We start from the raw sequence: 12,377 nt of genomic DNA, 5'->3' as shown, positions 1-12,377 counted from the left end.
ATTCTTAATTCTTATAGAATAAAAGGAAAAAATCTGTCCTAAGTAACAAAATTATTTGACAGCTTGATACTTCTGTAAGACTTGCATAAATATGAACTGAAGGCTTTTATTCTGAAACTTCCACAATTTCAAAATGAGAGGTTTACAGGTAATGAGGTAATGAAGTGATCACAAAAAACCTAACTTCGAAAACATGTTATTCATACAGTTCTACGCAAGATGGAAAGTAACTTTATCAGTAACAGTAGAGCATGGAAGAGAAGGTATACTTAAATCCATAAGGCAGAAAGATAAAAATATCTGGTGGTGCACACTAATAGGAATTACACATCTACATCTACATCTATACTCTGCAAACCACTATGAGGTGCATGGCAAAGGGTATGTCACAGTGGGCCATTTATTGGGGCTTCTTCCTGTTCCATTCACACTAGTATATTCCTAGAGTCATCATTCAAAGCCAGTTCTTGAAACTATGTGAATAAACTTTCTCTTGATAGTTTACATTTATCTTCCAGAGTCTATGAGTTCAAACACACTTGTGACCATTTGTGCTGCCTTTCTCTGTATGCATTCAATATCCCCTGTAGTTGTATCCAGTACGTGTCCCACACACTTTAGCAGTATTCTAGAACTTGTTGCATGAGTGAATTGTACACTGATTGCACACTGATTGTACTTCCCCAGTGAATGAAGTCCACCACCTGCTTTACCTCTGACTGAACCTGTGTGGTCATTCTGTTTCATATCCCTACAAAGTGTTACACGCATGTATTTGTACAAGTTGGCCAATTCCAACAGTGACTCATTGATATTATAGTTTAAGAATACTACATGTTTTCATTTGTTGACGTGCACAATTTTACATTTCTGAACACTCAGAGCAAGTTGCCAATCTCTGCTTCACATTTAAATATTATCGAGATCTGAGTGAATATTTATGGAGCTTCTTTGGGATAGCACTTCATTATAAATAACTGCATCATCTGCAAAAAGCCTGATTTTACTGTTAATATTGTCTGCAAGGTCATTAATATACAATGCAAACAGCAAGGGTCCCAGCACATCTGAAGTTATTTCCACATCTGATGATGACTCCCCTTCCAAGATAACTTGCTGCGCCCTCTCTACATAAAAGTCCTCAATCCAGACACAAATGTCACCCTATAAGGTCATACCTTTGACAATAATCATAGGTGTGGTACTGAGTCAAATCAAGGAACACTGCATCTATCTGGTTGCCTTGATCCAAAGCTTTCAGTATGTCGTGTAAAAAAAGTGTAAGTTGTGTTTCAAATGATCGATGTTTCCAAAATCCATTGTGGTTGGCACTGAGGAGGTCGTTCTGTTCAGGATACCTCATTATGTTTGAACTCAGAATATGTTCCAAGATTCTGCTACAAATAATGTCAAGGATATTGGGCGGTAGTTTTATGGATCACTTCTACTCTCCTTCTTGTAGACGGGTGTGACCTATGCCTATTTCCAAGAACTGGGCACAGTGTTTTATCTTCTTCCTTTTTTTTTTTTTTTTTTTTTTTTTTTTTTTTTTTTTTTTTTTTTTTTTTTTTAAAAAATAGGTATCTACAACAGATCATAGTTGAAAGAAGGGCTAACTCGGCTGCAAATTCAGTATAGACTCTCATAGGGATTCCATAGGGGCCTGGAGCTTTGTTCAGTTTTAATGATTTCAGCTGACATTAATACATATTTCATTCTTCTTTTCTGTGGTACAAGGATTAAATTGAGGTAATTCTCCTGGATTTTCCTTTGTAAAGCAACATTTAAAAACAAGTCTAGCATCTAAGCTTTTGCTTTGCTATCCTCAATTTCAGTTCCCGTCTCATTTGCTAGGGACTGGACACTAACTTTGGTGCCACAAGCAGCCGTTACATACGACCAGAATTCTTTTGGGTTCTGCGAAAGATCACTTGACAATGTTCTGCTACAATAATCATTGAAGGCATCACATATTGATCTCTTGAGAGCCAAATGCGTTTGATTCAGCATCTCTCTATCTATAGCCATAAACTTTGCTTTACGCATATTATGCAGTTATAATTGGAAATAGCTTCCTCATGAAGATTACAATGAACAGCTTAACACAATCTCCTTGCACCCACCACCATCAGAAAAAAAGGAATTCAATACTAGGGCAGAGCAGCGCAAACAGGAGCCATTTAGACAAGTAGAAATTACTAGGACATTTATATCATTTTTGCTTTGCAAATCTAACTCAGTGGACAAAGTTATAAACAGATAATTCTCTTATAGCTTTTTATGAAGAAAAGTATTACTTTTGAAAATCATTTAGCATGTGTCTCATCATAATGAGACACTGCATGCGTGGCACCTGGAATATACAAAGAATGAAGTAGCTGAAGTATGTAAATACGACAAAATACAATAAGATACTATGTTTTCAAATTTATAACCAAGTTGATAAATTCATTCTGTGCACAATATTTCAACAAATTACACAATAGTCTCTGACAGTTTTCAAAATATTGTAACATTTAAATGTGCAATATCAATCAAATATAATTACGAGGGTCTTTCAGTAAGTAATGCTGCACACTTTTTTTTCTCAGAATATATTTATTGTTAAGCGTTAGAATTTTGTGACAATATACATCAACATGTCTCATCCATGTCCTATTTTTCTACGTAGTCTCCATCACGTCCTATGGTCGTACGCCAATGTTCTGACAGAGCATGTATTTCCTGCTGGTAAAAGCTCTTGTCATGTAGGCATAGCCATGTTTTCACTGCATGACTGGAACTCCTGTCATCTTCAAAGTGTGTTCCCTGTAGAGAATCTTTAAGTGGCCCAAAGAGATGGAAGTCTGAGGGTGTCAAGTCTGGATTGTAGGGTGGATGAGGCAATGATGTCCAACCCAACTTGGCTGTGAGCATTCGTGGAAACCATTGTGAGCATCTCTCTGAATAGCCGAGAGTCTCGATCATCACAGATGCACTTCCAATGCTGACCAACAACTGCAGAGCCAACTGTTGAGTTGTGATGCACCAGTCGGCATGAATCATGACATCTGCACGATTCAGCATGTATGGAGTAGTAGCTGTGACAGGAAGCTCCGAGTGTGGCTGATCACAGAGTTCTGTTTCTGCATTTCCGGAGGCTGTAAATTTCTTGACCCATTGTTCAACTGCATTCCTATCAACAGCAGCATCGCCATACACTGCACACAAATGTTTATGGATGTTCACCAAGGTTTCTTTTTCTGCAGACAAGAATTCAATAACAGCACCTGCTTGTAACATGAGTCATATGTAGATGTCATTTTGACGCTGTACTATAGCTCTGTCATCTGCCAGAATGGTTTGAAATTTCATCAGCACATAGAAAAAATATCAAATGTGAAGCACCAACAAGTACATTTGTCTATGTATATTAATGGCCTTTTATAAAAAATGTGGGGCATTACTTATTGAATAACCCTGGTAGTACAGAAATTTTTGCTGTTGTGTTTACTGGAGGGACACACATGCGCGCACGCGCACACACACACACACACACACACACACACACAGAGAGAGAGAGAGAGAGAGAGAGAGAGAGAGAGAGAGAGAGAGAGACTTATGGTATTTTCATACTCCTAATTAACTATGTCTAAAATTAGTTTCAGCCCTACAAAGCTATAACGATTTTAATTTTTATCCTAATTTATTTTATATCTTCCTGTAAATACAAGTGTTTTCAAAAACCGTGGTTTCCAGTCCAAGTCTTTACTAATTTTCAGTATTCCCTTACAGTTATTGATAATGTGATTTTCATAAATGAAACCTACTTAGTCATTAAAATGAGCACTGCATACCTGTTAGAATAATATCAGGAATACTGGAGGGTGTATTTGGTGTCTGTGGTGTTGTCTGTTGGGTACTACCACCACTGGGGTTGACTGCCACTGGACGGTTGTAATGAAGTTGTGATGGGGACTGGCTGTAGTAACCATGGTCAGCTGCATTCAGTTCTTGGCTGCTGATCTGTGTCAGACCAGAGCTCTCTTCTACTGGGCTTCCGTGGTTGATTGCCTGTGTAGTTTAAACATAAATGTGAAACAGCCAGTAACATCACTAGTTACTAAATAGTGATCAGAACACAATGAAAGAGTATCCAAATGGAAATGTATATTTGTAGCATTTATTCAATATAGTTAGTTACATGATTTACACATTTTATACATTACACAGGTTAAAATAACCTGATAATCAAATAATAATTTAAAAATGATAATTTCCAGTAAATTTTAGCATTACAAAATAATAACAGCAACTGTGCAATTTTACATTACTCTAAGCATGGTGAACAAATCCCACAAAAGCATCAACAAATGAAAACTTTACACTTTCGTCCTTTTACATGCAAAAATTTTGCCGTCAGTGGTACGACAACACTGTCACAGAGAACTGATACACAAATCTCTAATGTTTGGGAAATGAATTAGTTAAGATGTTGACTTCTTTCACGGTAGTAATTATGAAAGTTACTGGTGACAGCAGTGAAGGAAAAAATATAGATATTTATAAGGGACAGAGTAAAGATAACAACCCACAATATAGCTGCGGTACTCGAGTGTCGATAGGCATATAAACAGGACTGAAATGTTACTAACCTTATGGGCAACGTCCTTCTTCAGGACTAACTTGTGCGTAATACACATACGCACAAGCATCACTTCTCTGCTACACTGGCCTGGCCAATAAATTTTACCAGCACTGAAGCATGAGATGTGTTCGTGTATTCTTTACTAGCTAGCTCCATAAGCTTAGCAACATTTTCTAAATTTGTTGATGTGGCTACTGATTGATCAGCACTTCAATTAAACAGTTGTTACCTTTACTACTTCCATTATTTATACTCCATCTGATCTTTTCAAAATGGTTCAAATGGCTCTGAGCACTATGGGACTTAACTGCAGAGGTCATCAGTCCCCTAGAACTTAGAACTACTTAAACCTAACTAACCTAAGGATGTCACACACATCCATGCCCAAGGCAGGATTCGAACCTGCAACCGTAGCGGTCGCGCAGCTCAGACTCAAGCGCCTAGAACCACTCGGCCACTCCGGCCGGCTGGAGCTTCTCATTATCAAACCTAGGTACCTGGTATTTTGATTTAAATTGTCTTCCTTATTTCACTGCAAATACAATGGGCACAGTCAGTAATCAAAAAAGAAGCTAGTTTATTGTGGGTCTACACTAAGTAACAGCATTTCTCAATGACGAACAAAACTACTGCAAGTTGACTGTATATTGCACCTTTTCAGTAGCATGAAACACTTAAGTAATTCAAATACAGAATGTTTATCCTGCAAACACGTTTTCTGAAATGGATATTGGTAATTGTATGTGTCTGAATAGCATATTCTTTAATTCAGTGATAGTTTGTGGGCACTCAGCCCATCACTTTGTCGGCATGATTACAATGAACAGTAGAAGATATGATGGTTGTTGTTGCGGTCTTCAATCTGAAGACCGGTTTGATATAGCACTCCACACTAGTGTATCCTGTGCAAGCCTCACTCTCACTGTAATGTACACCTATTTGAATCTGCACACTGTAGTCCAGCCTTGGTCTCCCTCTACAATTATAAGTCCCCACAACTCCCTTCATACCACACCGATTACTCCTTAATGCATCAGGATGTTTCGTCAACCAACTTCTCTTAGCCAAGTTGTCACATAAATTTCCTTTCTTCACAATTTAACACAGTATCTCCTTACCAATTCTCCCTGATGTCTCAGGATGTGTTGTCTACCAGTCCCTTTTCTTAGCCAAGTTGTTTCAAACATCCTTTTCTCCCCAACTAAGCGCAGCATCTCCTCATTAATTCTCCAATTTACTCATCTAATCTTCAGCACTCACCTGCAGTGCAGAATTTCAAAAGCTTCCATTCTCTTCTTGTCTGTACGATTTATTGTCCACATTTACCTTCTGTACAAGGCTGTACTTGAGACAATTACCTTCAGAGGAGGTTTCCTAACATTTACATTTGAATGTATATTCAATGTTAACAATTCTTCTTTTTCTGAAAAGCTTTTCTTCCTACTGCCATTCTCCATGTTATACCCTCTCTGTTTTGGCCATTTTCACTTATTTTGCTGATCAAATAACATAACTTAACTACCTTTACTATCTCACTCCTAATCTAATTTCCTCAGCATCCCCTGACTTAATTTGACTACATTCCATTACCTTTGCTTTAATTCAATTGCTGTTCTTCGTATAAACTCTTTTCAAGACACTACTCATTCCATGCAACTACTCTCCCAAGTCCTTTGCAGTCTCACAATGGCACTGTTAAACATAAAATTTTTTGCCCCCCCCCCCCCCCCCCAAATGAACTTTAATTCCCTTTCCAAATTTGTCCTTGGTTTCCTTCAAAGTTTGTTCAATGTACAGCCTGAATAACATGGAGGACAGATTACACCCTATCTCACTACATTCTCAACTACTGCCTCCCTTATATGTCCTTCAACTCTTAACTCTTACAACAACAGTCCGGTTTCTGTACAAACCCTAGATAAACTTTCACTCCCTATACTTTATCCCTGCTACCTCCAAAGCTGCCAAAATTGTATTCCAATCAACAAAGTCAAAATTTTTCTCTAAATTTGCAAATGCTATGAATGCAGGTTTACCTCTTTTCAGTCTATCTTTTAAGATAGGTTCTAGACTATTATTGCCTCACATCTTTCTACATTTCTTCAAAAACGAAAATGATCTTCCCTGAGGTTGGCTTCTATATTCTTCTGTATATATTTTGTGTAACCCTGTCTCACTAACAGTGTTTTCCTTACCAGGTGGAATAGTTTTGCTGTGGCTGGCTGTCCCAAGGATTTCAATAATTTTGAGGGACTATCACATACTTCAGGAGCCTTGTATCAACTTGGGTCTTTCAGTGTTCCGCCTTCTATAATATATTCATTTCAGGTTTTCCTTTCTTCACTTAGTACTGATTTGCAAATTGCACTTTTAATATTCATACAAGTGCTGCTCTTTTCTGCAATGGTCTCTCTAATTTTTCTGTAGGCAACATTTATCTTTCCCACAATCAACCATGTTTATACAACCTTGTGTTTCCTGCCTCGGCATTTTGCACTTTCTGACAAGCTAATTTTTTGACACCTGTATTCGGTTTCACCTGCTTCATTTGGTGCATCTTTATATTTCCCCCTTTCACCAATTAAATACAAAGTCTCCTGTGTCATTCAGTGTCTTCTATTGCGCTTTAACTTTTTTGCCCGTTTAATCTTCTGCTGCCTTCACTACTGCACACCTCTCAAGTCTATTGATTTGTTTCCTTTTTATTTCTTTCCTCTGATCTGGTCAGTTATTGCCTATGGCACCCACTAAAACTCAACAATCTCCGATTCTTTCAAATCATCCCGGTCCTCTCACTTTTAAATTCCCACCTGTCCGCAATTTCTTCAGTTTTCATCTGAAGTTCATAACCACTACATTACGGTCAGTGACCACATGTGCCTCTAAAAATGTTTTGAAGCTTAAAATATGGTTTCAAAATCTGTCTTACCATTATGCAATCTATATGAAACTTTCCACTGTCTCACTGAGGTGACAAAAGTCATGGGATAGTGTTATGCACATATACAAGTGTCGGTAGTATTGCAAACACAAGGTATAAAAGGGCAGTGCATTGGAGTAGCTGTCATTTGTACTCAGGTGATTCATGTGAAAAGGTTTCCAATGTGATTATGGCTGCACGATGGGAATTAACAGACACAGAATGGTAGTTCGAGACAGACACATGGGACAGTCCATTTCAGAAATTGTCAGGGAATTCAATATTCCGAGATCCACAGTGATGTGCGTGCCAACAATACCAAATTTCAGGCAGTATCTCTCACTGCAGACAATACAGTGGCTGAAGGCCTTCACTTAATGTCCACGAGCAATGGTGTTCGAGCAGAGTTGTCAGTACTAACAGACAAGCAACACTGCATGAAATAACCCATGAAATCAGTGTGGGACATATGGTGAAATTATCCATTAGGACAGTGTAGCAAAATCTGACATTCATGGGCTCTGGCAGCAGCCAACCGACTCTAGTGCCTTTGCTAACAGCATGACATTGCCTGTAATGCCTCTCTTGAGCTCATGACCATAATGGTTGGACGCTGGATGACTGGAAAGCTGTGGCCTGATCAGATGAGTCCCAATTTCAGTTGGTAAGAGCTAATGGTAGGGTTCAAGTGTGGTGCACAGCCCACAAAGTCATGAACCCAAGTTGTCAACAAGGTACTGTGCAACCTGGTGGTGACTCTGTAACGCTGGGAGCTGTATTTACATGGAATGACTGGGTCCTCTGGTACAACTGAACTGATTATTGACTGAAAATGGTTATGTTTGACTATATGGAAACCTTTTGCAGCCATTCATGGACTTCATGTTCCCAAACAATGATGGAATTTCTATGAACGACAATGTGCCATGTCACCAGGCCACAACTATTGGGGACTGGTTTGCAGAACATTTTAGACAATTCAACTGGCCACCCCGATCACCTGACATGAATCCCATTAAACATTTAAGGGGCATAATCAAGAGGTCTGTTTGTGCACAAAATCCTGCATTGATAACAATTTAATAACTATGGACAGCTATAGATGCAGCATGGCTCAGTATTTCTGCAGGGGACGTCCAACGTCTTGTTGAGTCACTCCCATGCCAGACTGCTGCACTACACCAGACAAAAGGTGGTCTGGCATGATATTAAGAGGTATCCCATAACTTTTGTCACCTCAGTGTACATAACTTTCTTTCATGTATCTTAAACCAAGTGTTCACTGCAAAAAAATTGGGGTCACTGTGAATTTCTATCAGGTGACTTTCCCTTTTGCTGTAATGCCACAGCCCATGTTCTACAGCTATTGATCATTCTCTTCATTTTCCTACTATAGAACTACTGTCCCTCATTACAATTAAATTTTTCTTTAACTATCTGAAAAATTTCTACTAGTTCATCCTACATTCTTTCAATCTCTTCATCACCTGTGGAGCTTGTATGCATATGAATTCTTATTGCTGTAGTGGATGTTGGTTTTGTATCTATCTTGGCTATAATAGTGTGTTCACTATATTGTTCACAGTAACTTACATAGCTATTTTCTTATATATTATCAGACATGCTCCTGCATTGTCCTATTTAATTTTTTGATCTTCCTGCCATCTTACTAAATTAATTACAACTACATATTTCTCCAACTTATCCATTTATCTTTTTAAATTTTTCAACCTTTCTACCCGATTGAAGGTTGAAATATTCATTCAATGCTCCAATCCACAGAACAGCAGTTTTGTTTTTCTTGAAGACATCATCATTCTGAGTAGCCCCACCTGGAGTCTGAAAGTATGGCTGTTTAACCTCCAGAGTATTTTACCCAAGAGGATGGCAGCATTATTAAACCATACAATACAGTTGTATGTCATCAATAAATATGATCCTTCTGGCATTTGCCGTATCACTGGAGGAAGACCATGTTACAAGGTCACATCAATCGATCATTGAGTATTACCCCTGCAACTACTGCAAAAGCTGCTGTCCTCTTAAGGAACTGGCCTCTCTACAGATACATCTCCCATGTGGTTGACCTACAGTATGGTTATCTGCATCATTGAGGCATGTATGCCATCCTACAATGGCAATGTTTATGGTCCATGAGGACTGTGGGGAAAAAATGGATTACCAAGCAGCAGCTGTGCACGGAAAATGACGGATACAAGATAAATGTTACACAACTTGCAACAAGAAACCTAAGCACTTTCTTCTTGGTATCCAATGTAAGTTTTGGGGCTTTGAATACACTGCCTGACAAAAAAAATGTAGTACCCAGAAGACATATTTGGACGTCAATGTACCTTCATACACATACGCTGTGGTTATGTTAATGATTACAATCACAATTCTCCTCTATGACAGTTGCAACAGCCACCAGAATAAATTAGTTTTATTCATATTTAGTGTTGTTCCCACACCTAGTATGGTGAGACACCAAGCACATTGAAACCCTTTCATATCTGCGCCTGCCATACAAGAGCAAGTAATGGACACTCGTGTCACCCCATCATTGGCTGAGAGACAAGCAGTAGGCAGACTAGGGAATTAATGTTGCACACGATTAAACACAAATGGGTGTGTTTGGAATGGTGCTGTGACTGGGAAACTGCATCACATTGTATTGTGTTCAGTGATAAACTGTGGTTCTGCATTACCCCCCGATAACTATTGCTGGTGAGTATGGTGGCGACCGGTGGAGAGGTCCCATTCTCCCAATATTTTGGAAAGGCATAGTAGTGTTAACTCCTTGTGTCATGGTGTGGGGAGCCATCAAGTATGACTTCAAACAGTGACTGAGGGAACTCCGATGGCAGATCTTGCTTCCTTAATGTGTTACCCTCATGTGACAGTACCATGGTACCATTTTTAAACAGGACAATGATGGTCCACACACGGCACCTGTCACCATGAACTGCCTGAGTGATGATGAGGTAGCCTTGTGGACAGCAAGATCCCACAGAACATGTGGAACCAATTCCGATTTCAAGTCTGCCCAGAATATCAAGGATATGTTACAACAACTGTGGGATAGCTTGCCTCAGGAGAGGATACACCTTTCCCAACCAAATTAGTGCATGGATTCGTTTCAGAGGGGATGCAGCTTCATAGGGATAGGTGGGCTGATGCTGCCAAGTTCTCTGTAAATTTGATTCAATATAGTGATCACTGAAGTCACATCTCATCCCACTCATCCTGTGAACCTTCATTTCGCTTCTTCATCCCCTTCAGAACGCTTCTTTTTTTTTTTTAAATCAGGAGTGTGTATTACAGAACTCTAAGCATACACCAATTTTTTTTAGATGCTTGTTGATAAAATGGATAAAGTGAGCAACTTCTTCTGTTACAATACACACCAGCAAGTTTTTCTCCCTCCCAGATATCACTTGCGCATGAGAGGATTGTTTATGTACTGCATCGGTGGCCTTTTACAATGCTTGACACTTCAAAATACTGTAGTGAAGAGGCACCAAAAGACAATGCAGAGGCATTTCTAGCAGCAGTGTTGGAATTTGATAGAAAATTTTACACCAAACTGAATTTTCAAAGCAAGAGAACATGTGACATTCTGTAGTCTTGATCAGTTCTGTAGTTCCAATTACTTAATCTGCTGCATAAAGTTAATTTTATTCATATGTATCTTTGGTATTACAACTTTCACAAATATTAGTGTAGTGAACTTATAAGGGGAATGTAGCTTTGTATCGTCACAAATTTACAATACATTCAGGACTTGGCCAGAAATGAAAGTGGCAGAAATGGGAGCTGAAGATGCTAATCATTTAAAGAAAATAGCATTTTTGGCTCAGTTCAGGTGGGGCATGAGCTATTCATGTTAGCGTAATTTCCAAGCAGAAGCTGTTATGGAAGAAAGAGCACAGAATGGTAATCCGAGGAACGTAAGGTTGAGTTCTTATGTGGAAACTTTTGAGTTTTTTCTTTACTTGCACTAAAAATGAAGTGAAATAATGTTCAATATATTGTGTTTGTTATTATATTCATAACAGGTGTGAAACGGAAAATCTGGGGATGGAAATAAATTTCCAAGAAGTGGTTGTACAGCACCACAGGAATCAGTGCCAATAACTTCTCAAGAAGGGATTGTAATTAAAGCTTACAGGACTTCGTATTCTGTTCGTTTTATTTTGACAGCTGCACACAAACAACAGGTTCCTGATGCAGCTGAAATTGACCCATTAGCCATTGTGGCAAATGCCAGCTACAGCTATGGAGCTCATGTGCTTTGCTCTTGACTGAGTAACATTAATTTTTTGAGAATATTGTCAGAACACAGTCAGAATACTGTGAAAAATATTGAGTTGACCAAAACTATCTCATACTACAAGTGAAAATATTGATGTCCCTGGAACATCAGTAGAAGACAAACAGGAGCCTTATGAAGATAGCACCCACACTAAAACATCGAAGCAATATTTCAAAATGCTACTGGATTATAATTTACTCCTTTTGACCGAAAACAATCTGATCACAGCTGAAAATTCGCTGATAATAACCGAAAAACACAAGAAAGTAATGAAAGTTTTATTGACTACAAGTTAGTGTGCAACAATGTGTTTACCTACTCCAAAGAGAGAAGAAAAAAATCCACACTTATAGGATAGGATTTTTCATGATGAAGACAGACTGCCGCTATGCAGTATTAAAGTGACTCTCACAAAATGCACTCTGCTAGTGCAATCCTGCATCATCAGTTAAATAATCTGATCAAAAAGCTTCAAAACCACTCTCATCTCATTGTGAGGGAAAATAACAAATTGC

At 38.6% G+C, this 12,377-nt stretch overlaps 1 protein-coding gene across 3 annotated transcripts in view; it reads right to left on the bottom strand.

The window, feature by feature from the left end:
- LOC124613234 (CREB-regulated transcription coactivator 1-like) overlaps positions 1-12,377 on the bottom strand; it is a 382,746-nt gene that overhangs the window by 28,119 nt on the left and 342,250 nt on the right. For all 3 annotated transcript variants that reach the window (XM_047141909.1, XM_047141910.1, XM_047141911.1), the window contains one exon: positions 3,837-4,053. In XM_047141909.1, the coding sequence (XP_046997865.1) occupies positions 3,837-4,053 (217 nt within the window). The remainder of the gene's footprint in view (positions 1-3,836; positions 4,054-12,377) is intronic.

This window comes from Schistocerca americana, chromosome 4 (genome assembly GCF_021461395.2).
Source record: "Schistocerca americana isolate TAMUIC-IGC-003095 chromosome 4, iqSchAmer2.1, whole genome shotgun sequence".
NCBI lineage: Eukaryota > Metazoa > Arthropoda > Insecta > Orthoptera > Acrididae > Schistocerca > Schistocerca americana.
Note: the sequence above shows the minus strand (reverse complement) of the source record. Positions and strands in the feature narration are given on the sequence as shown.